The sequence below is a fragment of the Falco peregrinus genome, chromosome 1 (assembly GCF_023634155.1).
Source record: "Falco peregrinus isolate bFalPer1 chromosome 1, bFalPer1.pri, whole genome shotgun sequence".
Taxonomy (NCBI): Eukaryota; Metazoa; Chordata; class Aves; order Falconiformes; family Falconidae; genus Falco; species Falco peregrinus.
Window position 1 is genome coordinate 43,383,355 of NC_073721.1, and position 25,962 is coordinate 43,409,316.

Here is a 25,962-nt window from a genome sequence, read left to right on the forward strand (position 1 = left end):
AGAGCCGCAGCAGCCACAGGCTGTTTAACTTCGTCGGACTGTGCTAGAGATAACGGCTTTTACATCTGTTCCTGGAGGCAGTGTGGGTCTTTCTATTTATTTATTTATTTTTTGATTGTATCTGATACAGCCTCAGCAAGTAATTGAGTGTTTGAGAGTGAAAAATTATCTCTCCGGCTTGGCCCTTATCTTGACAGCAAAGCAGCACTTTTAATTTAATTTTGTTCAGAGCATGTGGGTAACAAATTTCACTAATCGCTCTGCTGTCGCCCTCCGCATGGTAACGAGCCTCTTGTTTCCCAGGAAGCGGAACATAAACACGGTGCTGGATGCAGGCAGGAGGAAGGCGAGGGTTACTGCTGGCTGGAAAATGAAGACGAGTTTTGGTGCCTGTGCTTGGCGCGCCTGACACGATGGATTTATCTCCTGGATGGAGCAGGAGGAGGAGTGGGAGGAGGCAGAGAGTGGTGGATGTCACACTGTGCTGATGAAGCTCGTCCTTGTGCGGTGCTTGGCATCAGGGGAAACTGAGGCACGGAGGGGATGTGCCCCAGCCCCAGGGAACTGTTGCAGAGCAGAGATTTTTAGTCTCACCCTGTTGGGTTAGTTTGCATCTATTCCAAAAATAATGGAGGGAGGGAAAAGATGAAAGATGTTTCGGTGCTTTTGGTTGGGTTTGGGTTGTTTTTTGGTGGTGGTTTTTTTGTTTTTTTTTTTAAAAGCGTCTGGCTTTGTAGGTCCCAGCCCAGATCCCAGGCAGCAGCCTGGCTCTGTCTGCGATGGGAGAGCTTGGGTGGGCAGCGTGGTGGAGGTCCAGCAGTGATGGGCGGCTTGCCAGGCACTGAGGCATCTCCTGCCAGGTCCTGAGCCCTCCCAGGCAGCCTGGCCTCCATCCCTGCTTTTTCCCAGTCTCTGAAATCAATTCAGCTGTCTGACCAGCCCTTCGCTCACCCAGCACAGTCCTCCCTGGGCTGTGACTCAACACGAGCTATTTCATAGATAATGATTACTTCTTTTTCTCTTCTTTTTCCTGTAGGAATAATGTTTTCGTTACACTGTATTGAAAATTGCTTTACCTCCTCCTTAAATTGAAGCCTTCCACTCAGATTTGCCTTTGTGTTTGTATATTGTAAAATTGGGACTCATTTGGAGTTTAAAACAAAAAAAAGATCACACCTTAATTCCAGGAGAAGTATTTCCATTGATTTGTGTGAAAGAAAATTCCAGTGCAGGCAATCTCTGCCTTTAAATATGTAACTGTTTCTTTAATGTGATTTTATCTCAACCGATTCAGCACCAAGAACATGAAAGCAAAACTGACTTCATTGATTTTAATTGTCCATGCCCAGAGAAATGCAAAAAATCTAACAGTGCCGGGAGAACAAATTGGGTTTGCACAAATGCTTCCTTCCCCCTTTGCTGTGCCGGGGGAGGTCTGAGACGTGCGGGCAGGAGACTCTGCCCGTGGTGGCCAGGGCTGGAGGTGGTGACCCTGGAGGTGATGGAGCTGGTGGGTCAGCAATGACCAACATCTCAACCTGTGCCACCTTGGCCATCTCTGTTTCCCCCCTTCCCTCTGCTGCCCCTTCCTTGCCCAGCCTTCAGGGCTTTTCCTTTCCCTCCACTTCCCCCCTTACTCTTCCTCCTCAATCCTGATTGAAATTTGCTGGTGTTGTCTCCCTGCAAGCTGCAGACACAGTGTTTTAAAGCAAATGGGGAGCACCACTGGCAACTGTATAAATAGGAAGTAAATACATTTATTCAGTACATGAGGCATTAAGACTCCAGGAGCACATAAAGAGCCGAGGCTCAGGCTGCTGGAGGAGTGTGAGAGCTCGCCGGGGCGAGTGCTGCAGGCTGTGATGCATGCCAGAGCTCAGCCGCAGAGCCCTTCACCTCGCTATCAGGTCCGGCAGCCTGACCCCAACCTTCTGCAGTGGCTGTGCCCCCCCGCCCAGCATACTCCTCTCCCTGACCCATGCCTCAGGGCTGCCTCTTCTGTAGCCCCCCCTGCCATACCTGGGGACACCTCGGCTAATTGCTAGTGGGTAATTCATAAATGGGTAATCCATATGTGAACATTAAAACATAAATGTTCATAAAAAAATTAATCAGTATTAATCTTATTCAGCATGTGCTTAGCAAGATCAAATCCTCTATAAATCCAGAAGTGTCTGATCTCACTCTTCTGCTGCACAATGCAGCCGTCTTTCCTCTTCGCTTCCCCTCCCCGCCCGTCCCTTCTCGTGTGCACCCTCTCTGCCTTCTTGGAGGTGAGAGGAGCTTCCCTGGGGTCTCCCCCAGCATGCGGGGAGCAAAGCTGCTGCTTCGGGGCTGATCCCCATCCTGTTGACTCTGGGGATGAGGCTGAGACAGCCCCGTGCCCAAGCCCTGGTCCAGATCCTGACTGTAGATGTGAGCACCTTCACTTGGGATTTCTTCAAGGCAGCGATGGAGAAGGTGCCTGCTCGAGGAGGGGCTGAGACCAGGCATTGTAGAGAGGACACATAATGAAACGCCTGCTCAGGCTCTCACCCAGCTGCTCAGATGCTGCTTGTGGGGGGTCATTGCATCAACATCCATCCCCTTCTGAGGGAAGTGGCTCTGGGGCAGGGTGGTCCATGAAGGCTTTGCGGGGACCATGGTGCACAAGAGCTGTGTCTGGATGGAAGGAGGATATCCTATCCCGTCCTATCCCATCCCATGTGTCAGGCGTGCTGGAGAAAGAGGGCCCATCCTCATGTGGGGGGTGGGGGTGGGGCTGGTGCTGGGAGGGGAGGGGAGATGGGCAGTGCTGCTCCTTGTCACAGGGGTGCTCCGTGGCCAAAGCTGCCTGCAACACCACTGCTCATCTTAATTGGCATTTGATTTGAGTCAACATGATCTCCCACTTGTAAAACACCTTGAGATGTTTCTGTGTGTGAGGGTGTCCTGGAAACGCTGTCGTACTGTATTAATGAGCCTCTGCTGGAACATCAGGGAGGATCATTAGGAGCGCCCAAATCCTCTAACAAGCCAGCAACATTGGCATGCATGGGGAGCGGCGCAGGGATGCTGGGGATGCGAGGCAGGCTGCAGCGGGCTCGCTGCTCCGCGGGGGTGCTGTGGGTGCTGCTCACCCCACGCCGGGTGCTTCTGCATGCAGCACGGCACGGCGGCCGGGCGCTGGCAGCTGCGCCACACGTTGCTAAGCAGTTCAGGCACTTGCTGTTCTCCCGCCCAGTTTCCCCAGCCCCGTCTTCCTCGGGTGATAGAAATACATTTTAATATCCGAGTAGCCGCGAAACATTCTGTATTATGCTATTATCTCCGGGGGGGTGGGGAAGATTGCAAAGCACTTGCCGTTTAACACCCACATATGGCTAACACCATGGGCTGTGTGCTGATAAAGATGGGGTAATTAAAGTTTATTTTTTTTATAGACTAATCTCCCAAGCATGTATTTATGAGCCTGATTTAGAAACATCATATTACCAAGAGCATGGGATATTTGTGTTGCTCGTAAATCCGTATGTGTTCTGAACATACCTCTCCCCCCCCCCCCCCCCCAAATTTAGGCAGTAATGCCAATATTAAAAAGAAACGAGCTCAGAGTTTTGTTGCTATCGTCCCCTCCCCCCTTCCCCCCTTGTCCTTTAGGTGAGCAAAGGAAAGTATACAAAGCAGGGAGTAATTAACTGCACAAGGAAATGATATTTCAAAGGAGACACGGTGCATTTGGAGGGGCTGTTTGCAGAGTGTTTACACCAGTGGTTTTGAATTTATCTTCATCTTGCAGCAGGTGCAAATTCTTCAGGGGAATGTGGCGCTTTGCAAGTGGTTTCTGAGCTGTCTGCGGAGGGGACCGCTGTCTTCTCCAGGAGGCTGGAGCTGGGCTAGTTGGCACGGGTGTTAAAGGAGAGAAAAAAAAAAATAATCTTGGGTGGGAAAGGTGGTAGTGGCAGGAACCCCTCTGACCACAGTCCTGGCTGCTTCTCTTGTCTTCCAGTTAAATTAAGCTGCTGTTAATTGGATCATTAGCAGGAAGCATCTGCGCTAAAATGGAGCAGTTTGCCTTTCCTTTCTACTTCTCTCCTTTGCTCTCACAGGCTGGGGGAAGAAGTTACTTCTCCCCAGTCAGAAAGAAAGTAATTTCTTCTTATTCTTCATCCCCATTGTGTGTCCTTGCTGCTGCTCTGCTCACTGCTCTGCCCGCTGCTCAGGCACAGGCTCCCTGGGTCTGCCCCGCCGCCCCCCCCCGCCCCCGGACCATCACTTTCCCCCCAGAACAGACTGGCTGAGCGCTTGGGCACCCACTCACTCTGTTGCAACCATCCAAAACACAACAGAAATTGGTTTAAAGGTATAGAGAAGTCATTTCAATATATAAAAGATTTATTAGGGCAGAGGAATCTGGGGAGTGAGTTTGGTCTTGGCCATGCCTGCTTCCCATCTGCCTCTTGGGTTTTTTGGACCCCACAAGATCCAAGCAAAGACTTGTGTTGGTTACTGAGGCTCTCGGGGCTCCTGAGTCCCATCAGCCATCCAGGGAGGTCTTGAAATCCCTCTCAAGCTTCCTCCTCTTCATAAAGCAGGTTGATACCAGCTTTGTTTGCTGGACCTGAGTTTGCAAATCTGCACTGTAAACACCTCCCTGAAAGTCTGGAGATGATGTGGAGGGAAAGAGTGAGCCTCAGCCACACAGAGCTCGTTTGCAGTGTTGTGGTTTATGTGGTGCTGCCGGTGTTAGTGAGCTGGGTTTGGATCCCCTCCCTGGGCCAAGGGTGGGATGGATCATTTTTGTCTCACCTCTTGAACAGGAGCATGAAGCTCTGGTGAACCCGCTGGGGTTGGTTTTGTTAGCAGTGGCTTGCTAAGAACACATTTGCTTGTGGTTTTAGAGGCCTGGCATGAAGCTGTTTATCTCCAGATGGGCGTTTAAATGCAGCACAGAAGTGCTTCTGCTGGAGCATCAGTGGTCTGAAGAGCAGGCAATGGGATGGAAAACAGGAGCTGTGTCCCTTTATTTAAAGAACAAGGGAAGGATCTGCTTTTCCAGCAGCCTCCCTTCATACTTGGCAACAAACTGCCCATGAGCAATAAAAAGCTGAGCTGGAAATCCAATTTCTGCTCAAGCAGAAGACCTGTTGTTTTGGTTCAGTTGGTCAAAGCCAATGTCAGGCGGTTCTAGAGGTCAATAATTAGCGCCATGGTGGAAACAAGCGGGGTGCAGGAGGCAGGGGAGCAGGGAAGGTAGTTAAAGGAGACTTGTAGCACATTGTCCCTTTCCTTGGACAGCCAAGCTCAAGCTCATTGAGCTGTAATGGGCTTTTTGCTCTTTCAAGCTCCTGTGCCCCTCTCAGTCATGGGGAAAGAAGCAGCCACATGGACTGATGGGGGTGGGAGCTCCCAGATTCTAATTCCTGCAGCTTCGCATCCACAGCAGGATGGTGAAAGCTGCCATCGTACCTGTGATTCAGGCTCTTTGTGAAAAGGGGATAATACTTGTCTAACTTGTAAGGGATTTGCGATTTAATGTTTGCAAAGCACTTTAAGACCCTGGATTGAAAGGTGATTTATAATGGTAAAATCCAGTGTTCTGTGGTCTATTGTATATTTGGCCATGTCCACTTATCCTAATGGAGGCTTTTTCCCTTTTTTTCCCCTGCCCCTCTTTTTCGTTTTTGTGTTCGTGTAGTAACTTCAAGGCAACGCAGGGTTTGTGCAGGCACAGTATGCCCAGTGAGAGGCTGAGTTTGCCTCCTGAGGAGGTGCTAACTTATGCAGATGATATGAATACAGATTGGGAAGAAAAAATCGGGATTGCAAGGTGAAGGGCACACGAGATAGGCAATAAAGCTGTGAAAAAGGGGTGGGAAGGCTGTTTAGATGATGCATGCATAAGGAAAATAAAAGATGCTTCATAAATAATCTATCTGCATACTCCTGGCGGTTGTAGTGATGGGTGTGTTTTCCAGCGCATCAACCACTTCTCCTGTCCTGCAGATGCTGGTTGGAGCATCCGCTGTGCAGGCTCCATCCTGCAGTAGGGGATGCTTTGGTGGGGCATGCTGCCCTGCCTGGAAAACACAGGTTGGGCCAAGCGTGGGATCCCTGCCCTCGCACCAGCATTTCTAACAGCAGCTTCGGTCAAATTACAGGGTGTGCAAGTGCTAACCTGCTGGATGTATTTCCCGTTCAATTTTCAGACTGATGCTTTTTAAATCTCGCTTTGCTGATGAAATGGCAGGGGCCAGGGGAGCAACAGGGGGGAGGCTGGATTGGCTTCCAAAAATAAGTAAGTGTCCTCACCTGAATCCTGAGCAGGGACACGGTCAGGTTTGCCAGGAACTCGCTCATCTCAGCTGCACTGTAATAAAGTGCACGGTGCCTGGGGTTAATTGCTGGGCTGTGCCCTCTCCTTGGCATTGCCATACTCCCCAGGTGGTTTTTATTCAGGATGACAAGCACTGGAGAAGGGACCTGGCTGCTCTGCAAGCTGTCTGTCATTAGCCTTGAGCACAGCAGAGCACTGCTGCGAGGTGTCGGACTAGGTGGCCGTAAAGGATGCGGTGCAGTCGGAGCAAAGGTGGGGCAGCCCCAGGTCCAGAGAGGCTGGGCAGGGAGCGAGCAGTGCTGCCTCCAGGGTGCAGGGTCCAGGGCTGCTCCCTTCTTGGGCAGCGGACATCAATGGAGGATGTCTTATTTCAACATGTGGATGCTCCTGTCCTGTGTCCAACAAGGGCATCTGAATCTCTTGGGGCAGCCAGGTCTTTTCTGATGAGCCTGTATCGCCCAGCTTCACCCCCTTCCTTGCAGTTCAGGGGTTGCTCTCTCCCACCCAACTGCAGTTGACAGTGATTCAGTCATCTTAATATTATACTGCTCCATGAGGTTACCCCGTGGGTTTGTACCTGCTGACAGCCTCTCTAGACATGCAGATGCTCAAGCTTCTCATTGGCTCGTTGACTTTTGTCTAATGCTTCAAAAAAAGCCCAAATAAAATAGAAGCCACTAGCCAAGCCTGGCCAATCGTGCAGGTCTGAGTGGAGCTGTGGGGTGATGGGTTTCTCCCCAGCCTCATGGGCTTATTTCATGGTGCTGGCATCCCTTAGCCATGGCACCAGGCACGTGGCCATCACGCTGAGGGATGGGACTTTGAGAGTGACCCACATGTGCCTGCTGGGGACCGGGTGGGCTGGGTACCTGCTTCGGCAGCTGGCTTTTGTGTGTCAGAAAATATAGAGCTGCTTTGTGGGAGATTTCTTTGCCTGACAGAATAAAACTTGTTTTGCAGTATCTCCTGCCTGTCAGAAGTGGCTGGCTCTGTAGGTCGCTTTGTTGTTTAGTGTAGCCCCCTTGTGATGACTGAATATTGATATATATTTGTGCAAATGATTAGCGCTCATTGGTGCTATATAACATCTACAGGTGTAGATTTCTCTTGGCATTAAGTGAAAGCAAACAATGCCACAGTCCAGGCAGCCCTCAGATTTGGCTTAATTATTCTTTGTAACTTGACAGGATTTGCCAAATAAACCAAGGCTGGCAAGAAGTGGTGGTGCCTTCACTGGGGGAGCCTGGCAGGAGGAGGGCTTCCTAGGGTGAGGGCCTGTACAGGGCTCTGAGCAGGTTTTCTTCCTCCTCTGGGAAAATATAGTCCCCAAGATGGATGTAACTGAATGAGTGGAACAGGAGGACTGTTGAAAACCCAGCCAAACAAAGTGTGATGGGAATGATGGGGTTTGCAGACTTCAGGAGCTCTTCCAGTGCTACCAAGCTGAGTTTTTGTTTTCAGTGCCTGCCCTTCCCCAAGGCTGGGGCTCTCCTGCATCCACACAGGGAAGGGGAAGGCCAAGCAAGCCTCTGGTACAGCTTTGTCTTGTGGCCACCCACCCCTCTCTCTGCCTTCCAGGTTCGATGAAGAGCCCTGTCAACAAGACGGCGCTGACCCTCATTGCAGTCAGCTCCTGCGTCCTGGCTGTGGTGTGCGGCTCCCAGCTCTCCTGCCCGCTGACTGTCAAGGTGACGCTTCATGTACCTGAGCACTTCATCGCGGATGGTAAGATCCTCTGGGGCCTTGGACCCCACTGCCCCACCTGGGTGTGTTTGGGACATGGGGTTCCTCTTTTTGAGAATTGCCCTGGCTGCATTCAGCTGCAGGGATACCCCTTCCCAGAGGAGCAAAGCACATCTGCAAGCTCAAGGCCAAAATCTCAGTTGTGTCCTTTATTACTGTTATTATTATTATTGCTACTACTACTGCTCCTTGTGTCTGATGGATATTCCTGTTTTCCTCTAAACTTGTTGATGAGCCCTGGGAGCCTGCACAGACAAATGTCCTCCTGTCCTGCAGCAGCAAAGCTGCTCATCCCAGCCCCTTGCAGCAGTGCAGAGTGAAATTGCTAGGGTTTGAGCAAAGGCAGAGATGCTTTGAAAAATTAGACAAGGGCTGCTGTCACTATTTATTGTTTTCTCCAACTGGGCTCCTTGCATTTGTTGTGTTTCACTGACCTTTTCTTTATAATGTGCAGTGAGCGTCAAGTGCAAGTTTTCAGTAACATGAGGGCAAATTTCATTTTCTTCCAGCAGACGGGACCCATTATTCAGTCGGTTCCAATTCCTCAGCTCCTGCACTCATCTTGCTGCTTGGGGCATGCGGAGGAGGCACTTTTTCTCTGCCAGAAACATGCTGCATGGAGCCAGTGCATCACCACCTGCTGGGGTGTCCCAGCATGGTGAGCTCCTGTACAGCCTCCCACTTTGGGGGCTGGGATGGAGGGCAGCTCTTGGGGGAGATTAATATTTTGGGGAGACGTAGATGGTTAAAGAGGTGTGGTGGCGTGGCAGCAGTAGGAGGTGGTGGAGGGGGGCTTAGACTATCACCCTGTGGCGGGGAGGGACTCACCAGTGTGTTTGAAGTGAGATTAAGCCCTGCTAGGAGTGGTTTCTCCTGGGCTGTGACATGCATTTGTAGGACATTACCTGCACTGCAACACTGATGGAACTCGTGCTCTCCCCAGCCCCACCACTGACCCTCGCTGCCTCCTTAACCCCACTTCTATGTCTGCACCCGATGGTGCTTACGAGACGGTTGTTGTGTGCAGTAAGCTGATGCCTCCATTGCTGGTGGGTGAGGCTGCATCTGCTCTGCTCTGCTGACTGGAAATCACAGCCCAGTCTCCAGGTACGTGGGCAATCCCAGCCATCAAAGCTTCATCCCTTAAGGGAAGAGGAGGTGAGCGTCTACTTTGTGATCTCAGATTGGAGGGACGGGACATCAGTAGAGGGGAGACATGAAAACAGCATAACTTGAAGCAAGGGACTTGTCTATGCCTTGACCTGTTTCTAAAAGGCTTTAAGGATTACTCAGGCTGCACATAAATATCCTGAAGTCTTCACAGATCATTATTCTGAATAGCTGGAGAACAGAAACTGGTTTTGCACTTGGGAAATGAGGCTGCCGCAGTGTTAACTTGTGTCCCTTCGAGATGGACACTGGCCAGTTCCTCACTTGGACCGGGAGATCATAGTGGGTTTTGGTACTTGCTGAAGGTCAGCCAGGAAGGCAGTGATGGAGACAGGACCTCGGCATCCTGCTTCTGGCCCAGGAAGACAGCGTTTCCTTGAAAAAGGAAATAAAACAAAATGCAATGTGGCTCTGTAGAAAGAAAGTGAAAAGCTGAGCCTGTGCTTGTCACCGGGAAGGGGGTGGCGATGCAAATTATGCAAATATGGAGAACACTCGAATGGAAATGACAATGAAATACCAATAAAACAGATTAATATCCTTGAAACTGGGGGAAATGGGATGATCTCCAGTCCTGACTTAATGACTTTTCCGAAGAGAAAGTGGCAAGAGGACTGGTGAAAACGGTTTGGAAAAGAATTAAAATGAGCTTTGTAATGAAACTGTAAAATATAATTACAAACTGTGAAAACTTTTTTAATATTTTTTATGAGAAACAGTCAAATTCTTCACATAGAAGCAGCCAAGACGTTTTGCAGTGGCCATCACTTTTACTGAAATCTCATCATTTTATGTGATGGCGGAGTCCCTTGCCTGGGAAGAGAAAAGCTCTTAAAGTTGTCCCTTCTTTTTGAATAACAACAAATCCCAGGGTGGCACCCAACTGACAGCAAAATATTATAAAAAATTTAAAGACATCGCGGAACTGAGCTGTGTTGGGAAATTTTAATGATACCCAGGAAGAACGTGGCTCGCTGTGCTTGCAGCAGCTTGGCACCCAGAGTTTTACACTGATGGAAAACAGGGGACTTCTTTTCCCTGGCCATCTCCTGGGTGGGTTTAGATCTTTTTCTGCCTAGGTGCAAAGGAGGGTTGGTGTGGGCATCCCCCTGTGAGCCAGGCGATGGCAGAGCTGATGTCTTTGGCCTGGCCGAGGCTGGGAGCTGTGATCAGTCTGAAACCAGCCTCGCACATGGCACCTGATGGCATGCACCACATCTCGTAAATGCTGCCGTGCACTTAAATAGTCTGGTTCCTGAAGCTGTTCTTTTTTGTATTTTGCACAGTGATAAGGCAGGCTCTGTGAGAAGGCAAGGATGGTGCATTCATGGGAGATACTCCCATGTGAAAGAAGGGTACCCTCTCGTTCCTTTTTGAAATGTGGTATTTCAATAGATGCCAGTAGCCAAGGAAAATCTTAAAGCGGAGCAGCTCCCAACACCTCTGCAGGAAAAGCCAAACAAAAGCAGAGGCTGAAAGAAATCCCTCTCCTAGCAGATGAAAACTCATCTTTGAAGGAAACTTTAAATAGATGCCAGCAAGCTCCAGCGCGCCAGGAGCCAAAGCCAAGCTGGGAAAAGGAGGAGGGGGAAAAGCCCTACCAAATGCCTCCAGCCTTGGAGGAAAGCAGCTTTCCCCTCTGCAGTGAGCAACAGCGTTAGAGAAAGAAGCTCCCAAGCCCACTGAAGTCACTGGATGGGAAAGGGGAGGGGAAGGACTGGGACCAGAAGCCAACTGGCAGCAAAGGCTGAGAGGATACGTTCCAAGCAGCAGTATTAATAACCAGCCTGTCTCTATTGCCCTTATTTCTCTCTCTCGGTTCGTTTTCTTTCTTTTGTTCATTTGATGTGGTTCACCTGCCCTGCTCCTCTCCCCTCTGAGCAATTACTGGCTGGTTTGCACAGCTGCTATGCCTTCCTTTCCCAGGGCAGCCAGACCCAGGCAAGCCTGGCAGGAGCTGGCAGGGAGGGCTGGGGTCTCGTGCCTCAGTGGGACAGGTCGGTGCCTCTAAACCTTCTCTCAGGGTGTGCTGGTTGTAGCGTCCTCTCCCTTCTGCTGCTCCAGGGTGTCATGTTTTGGGGTAGCCTCTGCCTCTGCTGAGCAGAAGGCATCACTGATTTCAGAGATGGCTCAGATTTATAGAAAGAATAGTAGTGGCTTTTATGACTATATGGAAATGCAAAGCATTATTTAGAGGACCCTTTAGCAGTGTCAAAGGGGGAAGAAAGGAAGGAGAGTCCCTCTATCTGAGTAATAAAACCTGTTATGAATATGTGAGCCACTCAGCTCTATGCATTCAACAGTAGGGTTGGGGTTTTTTTCTTTCGTGTAAGTAATCATTCAAAAAGTAGAGGTACAGCAATGGGAGCGGCTTGCACGGAAGGCAGGGCTGGAGAAAGATACCCTAGAGGACTCAGCCTGGAGCATGTCCTTGCTGCACAACAGTTTGAAATATAGTATCAATTAAAGCTTCCCATTTTTACAGCCTGCAAAGAGGTTATATACGGTGTGGGTGGATGTTTGTATCTGGGTACTTCAGTAGGAGAGGCAGGTGAGAGCCTCCGGTGCGTACAGAAGGAAGCACGAGCTACATTTAGCTAGGGGCTTGTAGGGCTTTGGTTTATAAGTGGAAATAAAGCAAAGGGCATAAAGCAGGTTTCTGTCACTTCAAAGACATCTCAGGGCATTCACTACCTCCTTCCCCCCTCTTCTGAGGCACATCCCAGAGGAGATGTGGTAAACCCTCTGCCTGGCACCTTGCTGAACTGCAGACTGGGTGGTTTATGGAGGTCAGCGAGCAGAGGCACCGTGCGCGCAGGCATGGTCCTCGCGGTGGGCTCTGCTCCGAGCTGCCTCTTGGGCTTCAGCCCTCCTGCAAACACGGATCAGTTCCCCCAGGATGAACACTGCCCTGCAAGCAATGGAGGGAGGAAAGCAAACCCTTTCGCACCCCGTACAAAGCCAGGAGAGCGATGGGAAGTGGAATTGCCACTGGAGGCCATGCTGTGGGGTTGAGGGTCTGACAAGATGGCAGAGATGGAGGAAGCTTCTTTGTGGCTTTTTTTTTTTCCTTTAAGCTTCATGCATCTGTGTCTGCCTGTCTGAATGATGACATTCTGTGATTATCACACAGCTGATCGTTAATTGTTTCATCTCAAGATTATTTCCTACCTTACCACCACCACTGTTTCCTCCAAGACGCTGGTGGAATTGGATGTTCCTATTAGCAGCTTGTGTTAATTTTCCCCAGAGACTGCTGGAGCTCTGCAGACTGCAATTGTTGGACTTGCAACAACTTCTCATTTTGAATTTAATTAAATATGTTGCTTTAAATTGTTTGCTTTTGACATCTCCTGCTCAATCTTCTGCAGCCCTCAGAGGTGACCAGGCGTTAGCTTGTGTCCTCAGGTGCTTGTCTGCGCACGTGCTCAGCACATGTGCACGTGCAGCCACAGAGAAATGAGCAGCAGGAGGTGGGAGCCCAGCTGCCTCCCCATCCCATTTCACAGCAAGGAGAATCTGGAGCTGCTCTTTTATTTACATGTGCAGCACCCCAGGTATATAGCAAAAGGACGGAGGAAGGGATCTGATCTCAAAAGTATCTCTCTGAGCTTTCAAAGGGATGCTGCCACTGGGGTCCCCCATGTTCTCCAGCTGGTCCCAGCCCCCTCTGAAATCAGCAGAGGGAATTCGTTGGCTTAAAGCAAGTTTTTTCTTTTGCTGTTTTCTGCCCCCCGGAGCCATTCTGCCACAGAGGTGCCTGGTATGCTGTACAGAAACCTGGCTCGGGGCTTCGGCAGAAGCAATACTCTCCTGTTGCAGACTCAAGGCTACATCTGGCTGCTCTGGACCCTGCGTGTTTCTTGTAAGGTGGCCATGTTTTGGGGCAGCTTTACAAATTGCATTTAATTCTATCAGCTCTTAATCACCAGGTCACCTCTGTGTCTGCATTAGAGCTCGCTCCTGTTCCTGTGCCTGTTTGGTTGGCAAGAAAGTGTGAGCAAATGGCTGCAGCGCTACCAGACATGAACTCTAAATATTAACATCAATTTATAAACTGTATCAGCGTGGATCAAAGGGATTCCGAGACGGTTTTACGGCGCGAATGCTCTTTGCATGAAGAACTAATAATATTCTGGAGGCTGAAGTACATCATGTTTATATCGTGCCTTTGACAGGCTTGTGATCCTGCGCTCAGCTCTTCCCGGTGCCAGCCTGGCTCCCTTGGCCATGCGCCTGCTGCCAGCGCGCCTGGCTGCCGGGACAGCTCGGCTCACAAGGGAAGGCAAATGCCTCTTCCTTTCTCCTTTGCAGAATTCATTGGAGTAAAGCCAGGGCAGTTGGTATTGGTATTTGGATGGTGTCAGCAGGGGCTGCTTCAGAGCTGGGAGTTCCTGCACCCGGAGAGAGGCAGGATGTGCCCACCACTGGGGAGGCGGCATCTCCCGGCACCTGCTGAGCTTCTGTCAACACCGTTTACCCTCTAATTTGAGAGGGATGGTGAGGGAAGACTGCAGTAAGGCACAATGTCTTTGACTAACTAACCCTGCTCCTTTCCATAGATGGAGAGATGCAAACACTGACCTGCATCTGCAGGATGAGGCCCTGTGTGCTTGCAGCATGGTGGTGGGTCCCTCCTGAGAAGCTGGCTTAGGCCACGCTTGCCTTCCAAAAAGAATTAATGGGATACCTGCAGCAGCAATGATGCAGCAATGCAGTGAGGATTTTTGGAGGCTGCACAGCTAGGAACATGCTACTTCACTTTATCTTTCTCCCACCAAGTAGCATTGCTGATCTGCAATCTCTTGGCGAGTGGGTGTTAGCTTGCCTCGGCCCCGTGGCATATTAACTTTGCACTGGCTGCCTCTTGGTTGTGTTTTCTGCTGCCCTGGGAGGATGTTTGGTCTTGCAGCTAGCTGAAAAATCTCCATTCACCCACACTTTGTGTTTTTTAAAGCTTAGCATAACTTTACCTGTCGTATACTTTGTGATGTGATTAGATGTAGGCTGGATTTCCCCAAACCCTTGTCCAGTATCTAAAGAGCATCACTGAGAAAGAGCCCCAGGCTGAGTGTGGGAGTTGGGAGATACGGAGCATTAAGGAGTCTAATCTCCGTCTCAGCCAGTGCTGGCCCAGATAGGACAGAGATGTGCTGTTACTAACACCTGCGCAATTATATTGTCTAATAACGCCATGGGAGATGTCATTGCAGTGTGAGCTTGACCACAAGGCAGGGCCGGGGAGATGGCATCTGGCTTGGGTTTGGGAAACGTTGGCCAGGTCGTCACCTGCTCTATAAAGTTAAATGCGTGCGTTGCTTGTCAGTTCAGCCCTGGCGAAATCAAGACTGACTGCCAAGAAAACCCAAAGAAAGAGTCTGTCAGAATTATCAAGAAAGTGCAATTTTACACTTAAACTGTAACCCTGCTCCTCCCACAGGAAAGACGCTTCTAGTCTTAGCTGTAATTACGTACAGATTTGCATCACTAATTTGCTTCTGCTTTGCCAGAGAGAAAAAGCTCTGGCAGGACTGACAGTGTTCCTAAGGGGCTGGGGTCTCCAGGTTTGATGGTCGGCGGGTTGGGGACCACTGGCATGAGCAGCCCACGGCCACGCAGGCAGTTTCTGTGCTGACAACACATCCTTAAGCCAAGCCCTGTGGACGGTGTAAACTGTGTGCACTTGGGCTGATGGAAGCGTAAAGTAAAGGTGTGTCTCCAGGCTTTTGTTTAGCTAGAAACTTGCTCTTGTAGCTTTCTGTTTAAGCATTTCATCTTGTGCAGGAGAGAAACCATTTGAAAAACAAGATGAGATGGGTAGATTGGATTTTAACCTGGTGTGATCCTATCCTTGGATTCAAATTATAATACAGAATTAAAAGTTTGAAGATTTTCAGGTTTTCCAAAATTACTAGTTTTGTGTTGAGCGGGAGAGGGGTGGTAAAGCTGAACACCACCTTCGTCTGTGGGTGCAATCCTGCACCAAGCCTGGTTTGCTTGCTTAGGTCAGTGTGTCCTGGACATCCAACATCTGTCTGCTTCTTCTGCACTTTCTGAAGAACTTAAGAAGCAGTTGTTTTCTTTCCCTGGGACCAGGACAGGAGAGTGAGAGCCGATCAGTGGAAAACACTGATAGGGGAGGAGTTGTTTCTTTGGGAAATGTTCTTTGAAGTTTAACAAGGAAAAAACTCCAGTCCTCTAAAGAAATCAAATAGGGATGTTCTTTGTACCTATAGAATGGAGCAAGAGGGATAATCCTTCCTCTAGTGTTTAAAAAAATATCTGTAACAGGATTATAATTGTATGTTAACATAGCAATGGATACATTAATAGCAACCTGTAGCGTGACCTCCTGTAGCTTTCCAACAAAAATACTAATTTTAGATGAAAAGGAATTTCGTTGGCCAAGAAACAGTGAATGGACCAAAGAAGACAAAAAGAGCGGAGAGAGGAAGAAACAGACATTCTTAAAAAAAATATATTTTTTGATCTTTCCCCTTGGAAAAAAAGAGAAAGGAAAAGGCAAACCCTTTTGGCTGCCTTTTGGGCGCTTTGTTCTTTTCCCTTGTTAGATATCTCTTCAGAGCTGTTTTATCCTTATGTGTTTTGGAAAATGATTTTTGAAATGTCAAAACTTCTAGCCTCTTTTGTCAAAGCTTAAGCAGTTTCGCTGAACTTGGAAGGAGACCCCAGCATAAGAGACATGAACTTTTGATGCTGCCTTAACTGAGCTGCCTTTGATCAGGGTTGGAGAAGGAAAGGGCAGGTGGGGGAAACACATGCATACAAAACCCCAAACAAATCAGTCCCCCGAAGGGCTACCGGACCTCGTGGAGCTGGGAGGCGGTTGTGTAGCGATGTATGGATGTTCTCCGTGGTACTGCAGTGTTGCTCTCCAGCATAGACTGGCCCATAAAGCCACCAGTGCTCGAGGGACATGTCCTGCTTGGGGGGGGGGGGGGGGGGGGTCTGGGAGGTGGTGGTGGGTGGAGAGGTGCTGCTTTGTTGCTGTATTCCCGTGTTTGGTTGATGATTGCTTTACCCTGAGACCTCAATGTTTCTGTTTAAGGGAGATTTCATCCAGCTTTTTAGCAGAAAGCTCAAAACTTGTGGCTAAGAGGACACCTGGGAAGGGATGGGGTTGGCAGCAGAGGACAGCAGGGTGGATGGCCTCTCTGAGTGTCTGCCGAGATCTGCTCCCCAGGGTCCACAGGCAGTGACTGCAGGTGTGCTTAAGGCTGGATGTGGGGGTCGTTTGGTGGGGTCTGAGGTCCTCAAGGCAGGCTTTCAGAGGGTGGTTCAGAGTGGGGTCAACCCCCTGCTGCCCTGGCAGTGTGAGCCCCTGGGGTTCCCCATCACCCCCCTTCCCTCCTCCTTGATTTTCCTCCATTGAGAGGCTGCGCCTTGATGAAAACAAGCCTGGCTGGTGTTCCCAGCAAGCTAAAGACATTTGAAACAGCTTTTGCTTAGAAAATATTTGTTCTTGGTAGTTTCTAAAAGGATTTGATACTCAACCTGCCCTTTCTGAGCTTTTCAAGATGGTTTTGATAAGTGTGCATTGGTGACTTTTGAAAACTGTTTCTTGTGTGTGGATTCTTTGAAAATAAAGAGAAAACCTGTGTGAAAAGGCTTTGAAATCTTCAGAATTTTAGCTTTCAAAATATTTGTAAAATGCCTTTTCCTGTTGTTTTTTTCCCAGACAAGCTACAAAGGGATCAAGGTTGGGATGTATGTTTGTTTGTATTTTCAATGGGAGTGAGGGTGATGAGAGTGTCTGTGAATGTATCTAGAAATCTTACCCAGCTGAGCTGCAACACACTCGGCTTCAAAGATGTGAGATGTTTCCTTGCTGGAAGTTGTCCCTTCCCTTCTAGGAAGGAGGGGATTAACTAAAACCTTTAGTTTCCCCAGGTTTGGGGTGGTGGTGGCTTTATTTTTTTTAATTTGGTTGGGGTTTTTGTTTCTTAGACTGAAGTAGACAGCCTCTATTTTACACTGAACTCAAATTCAGGGATTTTAGATTCAGTTGTTTTCACCTCTGCCACACCACTTTTGAAATTGAGGATGATTTCTCACTCAGACTCAGTGAAATCACAATAAGTAATTAATCTTGAAAACACCAGGACTTTTCCTTTTTTAAGTTGCTTCGTATTTGGGAAGGTCTTTTTATATACAGAATATGGCAAAGCTTTATCAATTTGCAAATGATTTCAAGCTTCCCAATCATGGTTTAACATGGATGCCAAAATTCTGCTGAAAGAGGTGTTATTGGCTCCTGGCCAGGTGTCACATTTTGGTGTTGATTGAGGAGGTACTTCCACAAACAGGTAGTCATTGTGGGCTTTTTTACACACCCAACAACAAATAGGCTGGATTTTCCAAAGGAAATGAAAATCTGGCAGCAGTGTCATGAATGCGCTTCTTCCCCCTGGAGGAGCTCAGCCTGGTGGGCTGGTGGGGAGCTCCATCGCCCACCCCGACCATGAGGTCCTCCCCTCCGTGTAGCAGCTCCTGGGCCAGGATGCTCTGCCAGCTCAACTCACTCTTGTCATTATGAATAGTAATTACATGACTATTTTATGTCTGATTTGCTTCTGTTACTTTCAGCTTGGCTGTATTTTAACTAGAAGTGGGGTTCATTAAGTAGGGATTTAATCAAGAGCTGGTGGTTTCACTCTTCAGTCTTTGGGTGCAGAGGGAGTTGCCTGTAGCTGAGCCTCAGAATGTGCTTACGTGCCTCCCAAGCCTCACTCTTTTTTAGGAACTACAAAAACAAGGAAGAAAGCAAGATGGACAGGTTACTATATAGATACGTATGCGTAAATGGTAAACACTCCCAATGGGTTCTTGATGCATTTCTGTTTGGTAAAATAAACCAGCAATAGTTATTATTGGTATTTAAAGCTATCTTTAAATATTCATGGAAAAGAATGATAATTAGAAATAAAATTACGTGGCTCCAAGGTACTTTGTGCTCAGCGTTTCGATGCTTTCCACTGGTGCTGTGGAGTTTTCCCAGCAATTTACTGCTGCCGTGTGTCTGATTGAGATGTATCCTGCTGCCTTGGTGATGCAGGCTCCTGCCTTGCTGTGTCTCCAGAGCAGCTGGATCCCGGATGTCTAATTTTCATTTGCTTGAACAGCCAGTAGTTTGGCAGCCTCCATTGGCTTTGAGTGTAGAGATGCGTCTGTGAATACGTTTATGGTATATAAACAGTGTAAGTGTAGAAGACTCAAAATCATGTGAAATTAGGGCCCAGATTGGTATGACGCTGAGACTTCAGGATGCCTGAAAATGGGGTTACTCACTAGGATGCTTGACTTCAGGATTTAGTTATTTTATCCTTTGCATGGATAACGTGGTGGAGGATAAGGTTTAGAAGGGCTCCTTCTTGCTGAAGCATCAGTGATTCTCTTCAGAAGGAAATTAGGAGTTAGCGTTCAAGCAGGTTCATGCGGGGTGGTTGCTGCTATGTTTTTTTTGTCTTGCTATTTTAATCTCCTGGGCTTTCATTGAGCTAAAATCTTATGCAGTGCTTAGAAAGATGATGTCCAAGTCTTTTACTAAGTGATACAAGCCCTAAAGTTTCTTGAAAATATGCCCTGGATCTGTAGATTTGCTGTCCTTGGGTAATCGCTAAGAAAGATTTCTATCTTCACATGATTGCAAATTTTGCCCACATTTGCAAGTCCTAGCACTTCATGGAAGGGTGGCTCTGGGTTCCTGGGCTATCTGGCAGTTCCCCTTGCCCACTGCTCTGTGAAGGTTTCTTCTCCCCTCGTTTTAGAGGCTTTTACCTGGGTAACTTTTGAAAAACACCACTCAGTGGCAGAGTTTTTTTGGCTCCCCTCTCATCTGTGCAGCACTATTATGGAGGCAGTCTTATAATCAATGTAATTGAAGATCAGAGTTAATGAGGACCTCTGTGCCTACAAAATCCCCCAAGCGATGCTGGGCCTCAGATGTTAGATAAGGAAATGATTGGGCTGAACTGAAAATCTATTTGGCTAATTAGATGATGCATATTCCCAGATGCCAATGGGGAAAAATACATTTCACAAAGTAAAGAAACATAAGAATTTGTAAGAAAAGATTTTTGGCAGGAATTCACTTCTAACTCTCAGGAGGGAGAGGGTGAGGGAGTGTCTCTGATACGAGACCAGTCGTACAAGGAGTTGTGTGTTGGGGCAGTTCACTCGCCTTCGACAACAGCTCTGAAGTGGGAGCAGCCCACGATGCTCTGCCCACCCGCGCCCTGAGCCTGGCATCCAGGCGTCTTGTGGACACCACTTGCACAAGCTGGGGAAGCGATGCTGCAATCTTACGGATCAGGGTAATTACAGTTGTCCACATTTCTGCAGAGATCTGGGAATCAAATCCAGTATCCCGTGATGCTGGGTATGGGAATGTCTGAGCATAGGAGCGTTCCAGCTGGCGGACCACTTGTTAGGGCACAGTTGTATGGACAGGAATGGTCAAATGAAATTCTTTGGGTCCAGGTGTTGGTGAACTCACTATTATTTTGTTGATCTTGACATCACAGCAGCTCTTGAAGAGTGTCATTGGGCCAAGACACAATTGGCTTTTTTTATTTATTATTATTTTTACACTTAACTGACACACTTTTTTCCTACCCTCCAGGAAGCAGCTTCGTTGTGAGCGAGGGGAGCTACTTGGACATCTCCGACTGGCTTAATCCAGCCAAGCTGTCCCTCTACTATCAGATCAATGCCACATCCCCCTGGGTCAGAGACCTCTGTGGACAGAGGACCACCGATGCCTGTGAGCAACTGTGTGATCAAGAAACAGGTAAGAGAGGCTGAGGAAGCATGAAGACCTTGACAAGCTTGGAGATGTGAGGGAGAAGGTTTGTCTCTGGAGCCTGCTTGGCTCACCTCTGCTTTAGCCTGGTGCTAGGCATGGGGGACCGAGAGGTACCAGCAGGGTCACACAGTGGTGACCCCCATCAGTAAAGTGTAAAGAGGATGGGCACAATGGGCACAGTGTGGCAGCTGCAGGCACGTGGAGTTTATCTGCTTCTAAGTTGTGCTATTTTGCTGTCCAGTGTCAAATACCTACTCGTCAGTTTGCCCCATCTCTGTCCCTTTTCTTTTTGGGCCATTCCACTGTAGAGCACCAAGTTTCCCATTAGTGCTCCTGCCTGATGGTCACCTAGGTTGGATCTCTCCTCCAACCCTTCCTCAGGGAGCTGTGAAGTGTGTCACCTTTCCTCATCTGTAAATGACGTTTTGCTGAGCATGTTCTGCTTGCATGCAAAGGCTGCCCCTGTGAAGCAACAACCTGCCCTGCTGGGACTGTGCGATGTGGGGCTGGGCAAAGGAGAAGTGTCACCTTTCCTTCTGGCCTGTGTGCTCCTGGGTGATAAATGGGGGTCCTGGAGCCTGCAGTGGGCTGGAAACACAGAAATCAGCGAACGTGCAACTAGTGAATGAAGGCAGGGGGTCTGCGTGGGTGGGAAGTGTGTGTGTGACCCCAGCCAGCAGGTGCCATCTCCTCAGCTGATGCGGGTGACAGGACCTTGCACAGGAAGGTGGCTCGGCGGCTGTGCTGGGTTTTTGTAACATGGGGTGCGCCATGCCACGGGGGAGAGAGAGCAGGACTGGCCAGTCAGGCTGGATTTCAAAGCCTAAATCAAAAATCCTCTTAGGATGTCCAAACTTCCTAAGACGTAGTAACCACCCACTGAAAACAAAATTTTGGAAGTACCTCTGTGACACCCTACCCCAGGACAGCACCACTGAAGTTCATCACCGTTGACCAGCCTTTAACTGGTGAGAAGTTTCCATGCCGGGCTGGGGGCAGACTGTAGCTCCATGATACACTGCATGTATTTTTAGATTTATTTTTATTAGCATCGTTCTATTTTTAAGGGTGATTTGTTTTTATCACCGTGAGAAAGGCAGGCCTGTGGTTTTACTATGGGACATAAATCTTGTCTAGATTTCAACCTTCCCAGGTCAGGGATTTTATCGTCTCTGTGAGCATCTCAAGCAATGGGTGCTGGGGGTTTCCCCTGCCCTCTGTCCTCTTGTGCTGGGTGAAGCATCCATGAGGAGGGTGGACTGAGGTTTGTCCTCAGACCATCTAGAGGATGAAAATCTAAAAGGCTTCTCCTGTGAAGAGCAGCAAAACCACATTTGAGGTCCTCCAGCACATTTGTAGCTAATCTGTCTTCAGTCTTACCGTTGGAGCTGCTCTCCATGGCAGTGTGGATACAGCCCTGTCCCAAAGCTTCCTTGCTCCGAGGTGTAGGCAAACCTCTGTGGGCAGGACTCACCCCTGGTGGTAGCACCACAGGCTCCTGCCACACGTTTGGACAGGAGCCCCCAGCTCATGTATGCTCTGTCTGGTGAGACTCAAGCCCTTCCCAGCACCAAAGACCTCTTCTGGGCTGGCATTTTATGTAAGATCTGTCCGTACGATGTGCTGACTCATTCATCCAGCCACCAAGTACCACTTCAGTATGAATAATAATCCACAGTGAAAACGGAGGCTCTGAAACACTAGGATATACCAAAATATATTTTGCTTGCCTGACCTTAATTTGCCTTCCCTTGTGTCTTTGCCTTGTGACTCACTCTTTAATTAAATGATTGCTGCCCCCTGATGAGTTTCAAACCCGCATTGCAAAGCACCAGCTCATCAGAGCTTTTCAGAGGGAGCACCAACATCTGCACATGAGGAAAATATCATGTTTTTCCTTCCTCCCTGCCTTGGAAACAGCCAAGCTGGTTGGTCTGACATGACTGCAAATATGTAAATAAATGGAGGCTGCTGAGGGTCTTCCCCCTGCAGATGTGACACGGTGGCTTTTCCCCAGCCACCATGTCAGATGGGACAGTCCCTTGCCAGGGTCGGGATGCTGTCCTCAGCTGAAGAGGTTCAGTCAGAACACCCCATCCTGGTAGATGCTGACTGTGCTGCTTGAAAAGAGAACAGAAAGTCTGTTGAATTCTGGGACTTGCAGTCAGCTCTCCTTGATCTCTGTATTTTGGACAGATGTGGAGTATGCTGCCTGCGCCACCACTTGTGCCATGCACTGGGATACCTCTGTGTACAATTCAGGAGTGCTTGCTTTTTCACTGGCCTCCCTTACGGCACCGGTAACGTTTATGAGAGCATCCGTTTTCAGCAGCATATGCAAATCCTGATTTGTGAGCACAATTACCTGCTTTGTATGCATAAAACTGATTCACTTGCACATTCTGTGGGCATCACTTAAGAGACCTGCTGGAGAATCGGTCCCTTAAGGCCAAATGCTGGAAGAAACAGCCTCTGATTTTGTGCTGTCAGGCTTGCTGGAGCAGTGGCATAAATGAGATGGATAGCTACCTTGATTAACAGGTGCAAATGTGTTGAAATTTTTTTTCCCCCCATTTATAAATCAGGCACCTCTCCACTGAAATTCTCTCCTTTGCATCCACGATTATGACACCCCCAAAGCAATAGGCACAGGCTTGTAAGGACCAAATGAGATGTGGTAGTGAAGGGTCTTTTCTGAAAATTGGCAGGAGGAAAAAAAAAAAAAGGGGTTTCCATCATCTTCCAAATGGGCTAGTTTGTCACCAGAGCCGCAGATGGTGCTCCTGTCCGGGTAGAACAGGGGTCTTGCGGGCAGGAGACAGATGAAAGTAATTTTTAAACAAAGCCATTTTTTAAAGGCAACCTGGTGAGGAGATTTGGAGGTTGCAGAACTGAGCATGTAAATCAGGAGATGACCAGCCTTGGTGAGGGTTTATCTGTGTTTATGAAAGCAGCCATTTTCTCCAATAGTTCAATTTAATATTGTGCAGGTTTTGTGCACATCAAGTAATATTTGTTTGTTCTTGTGCACTTCTGCTATTTTCTCTGTTGGAGGATCCTAGTGTCTTTATTGACTTAGACTTTTATAAGATGAGGTTCTGTCTCTCTAAGGTATGGAGTTTAATAACTTGGTCAAAAACCATGTAATATATGATTTCTTTTCATGTGGCGGCACAGCTTGCTTCGTGCACCAAGCAGGGCATGAGGCAGTTAACTCCCAAGCTAATTTAGCTTCGGGCTGAAGTGTTATACATAAACAGCAATCAAAATGCATGCCTTCGAGGGGGCTGAGTTAAGGTTATCTGTGCTGTCTTTACACTCTCATTTTCTGCCATTAGACTGTTTAATCCTGTAGCTGCTAATGTTCTTGTAATGGCATTTCTGTGCTTGTCTAAAGACCATGGAGAAGAGGGAAGAGGAATGAGTTTTGCTATACGGAGCCACTCCTGGGCCCATCTCCCTGGCTTGGCCTGCTCCACCAATGCTGCAGGAGGTGGCTTCTCGCCTTGCCGTGGTCAGCTGTGGGCAGTGTTCTCCCCAGGTGACAGCCATGGCACCGTGGATCAGCCTTGGTCCACCCTTGGGCACTCTCGCTTCTTCCTTGCATCAGCCACACACTGTGCCCAGGGAGATCTTCCTTGGCGGCGTGACGTAGGAGCTGAGCAGATGAGAATGAGAATGAAATCCATGCAGAGCGTAAACCCAGATGCAATCCTTGGAAGTTAAACTTCGCTTAAGTGCTGTGATGGATCTGGGTGAAGAGAATGACTTGCGGCAGGGGGAGAGGAGGGATAACTGTCACATTAACTCCAGATTTTCCCTCCGTACTCTGTGCCAGGCTGGCCGGGCAGGAGCCGCTTTCTGTTTCTTCCATGGTTAAATTGCATTATGGAAATTGCATTTCTTGTCAGGATGAAGCAAAGACTCAGGTTTGGAAAGTGCCATCCCCAAAGGCCAGGGACAGCAGATAGCGAGGGCAAGAGGAGAAGCTTTGCAGAGAGCATCGCTGGGAGCTGGTGCTGCTGGGGTTGTTGGAGGAGCCACAGCCTCGGCCAGGGGCCAACCCTGGCTTGAGGAGCAGCTCTCTGAAGACATTGTGCTTGTTCATTGAAGTCGGGAATTTCATGAACTATTAAGACCCTTGTTCATCCTTATATGTGTTTTAATTTTCTCCGAATCAGTTTCTCAAAAGAGGCCCGCATCTGCTGTCTCACAGGGACACAGAAAACTCTTTAAGGAAGCGTTTTGGTGCAAGGGTTTAACTTTTCTTTCATGCACACCTCTATCTATGGGAAACCCTGGTGCCAACCCTGGTGCAAACATGTGTCTTGTCCCGTCCCTGGTGAGGTCATTCTTGTCATCGCACTGCTGGGAGCTGCATCTCCCAGGGAAGCTGCAGTGGGGCACCAGTGGCTCAGGTACCTGAGCAGCCACACGATGCTGCGCTCAAAGCCCGGCAGCCAGTTTAAGGCCAGCTCGGGGAGCGCTGCTAGCATGTAGTTTGGTGTTTTATTATTTTTATTTAGGCCAGACTGCAGGCAGGGAAGCTCCTGTCTGGAGGAGGACTTGGTGCTGAGATCTCTTGTGCAGTTCCCAGGGTTTGCATTTCCCTGGTAATCATCCCCCAGGAGGAGGCTGGGCAGCCAGGAGAGGTGCTGCTTTAGGGGGCCTGTGGCATCTCCCCATGGGTGGTTGCAGCTCTAGGGTAGGGTGCAGGGGTGCAGTCAGATCTGCCTGCACGGGGGTTGCTGTAGGCAGGGAGGGAGACGGGCCAAGGCAGTGAGCATTGCACGTGGTTCAGAGACAGCGCTGAGGACCACTGGGCCATGCCATGCCCCAGAGGGAACGCTGCGGCCTCCTCTTGCGCTGAGGGTCTGGGGTTCTCCATAATGGTGAGGAAGAATGGCCTGAGAGAGATGTCCATGGGGTCACAGCATGCACTTTAGATGGCTGAAGGGCACAAGGTTTGATTCACCTGCATCAAACTTCCTGCAGATGCTGGATGAAGAGGTTGTTTCTCTGTCAGGAGCTCAGAAATCTTTCACAAAGGATAAATCGATGCAGGGCTTCCTCTGGACATGGATGAAACTCTGAGGCCTCAACAGCTTCATTATGGGAGGTTGAAGGCCATGGCCATTGGAGGGATGAGGTGACTTGTGTTGATCTGTTGGTGGCTTGTGACAGATGGCTGGTGCTCAGGGCTGCTGCCAGTGCTCCTGGGCATTGCCCTCACCTTGGGAGGGACGCATGGGGGAACAGCAGAGCCGGAGACAGCACAGGGTGTCTCGTGCGGTGGCAGGAGGCAGCCCATGAACCCCACATGGGAGCACCCATGTCCCCCCTGCCTCGATGGGAACTCCTGGGCAGTGGCTCCTACTGCGGGCAGTGGTGACAAGGGGACATTGTCCATGCCAAAACCCAAGCTGGTGGCTGGGACAGCAGCGACTGGGTGGGGGATGCCTTTTGGCAGCTGCCTTTGCTCCTGGCAAAGGGATTCAGGCCATGCAACTCAAGCTGCTGATGGGGGTGAAGGCTTTGCATCCCTGCAGCAGGGAAGGAGGTGGGACCTTCCAGTCCTCCCACTTCGGATCAGTCTGGTAACCCTGGAGATGGCTCTGCACTCGCCCAGAAGAGAGGGGCTTTGTGCCGCGGCCCTGCAGCGAACAGTGGTGCAGTCAGGGCTGGTGGGGCGGGCAGCCACCGCACTCAACGGCCGCCTCTGTTTACTGAAAAATGCTTGGCCTCGGCTTATCGCCTGGCGCCCACCTCCCTTGCAGACCCTTTCTCCTCCCGTGCCATGATGGGTGGAAGGAGGAGAAGCGAGAGGCAGTGTTGGTAAGCCAGCTGTGCTGGAGCTCGCCCCGCTGCTGGGATGGGGGCTCTGCATGGGGGATGGCCCAGCTGGGCT

At 49.3% G+C, this 25,962-nt stretch overlaps 1 protein-coding gene across 1 annotated transcript in view; it reads left to right on the forward strand.

The window, feature by feature from the left end:
- Positions 1–25,962, forward strand: part of ASTN2 (astrotactin 2) — a 354,170-nt gene that overhangs the window by 125,127 nt on the left and 203,081 nt on the right. The window contains exons 6-7 of the mRNA XM_055802618.1: positions 7,895–8,041; positions 19,872–20,039. Of these exons, the coding sequence (XP_055658593.1) occupies positions 7,895–8,041; positions 19,872–20,039 (315 nt within the window). The remainder of the gene's footprint in view (positions 1–7,894; positions 8,042–19,871; positions 20,040–25,962) is intronic.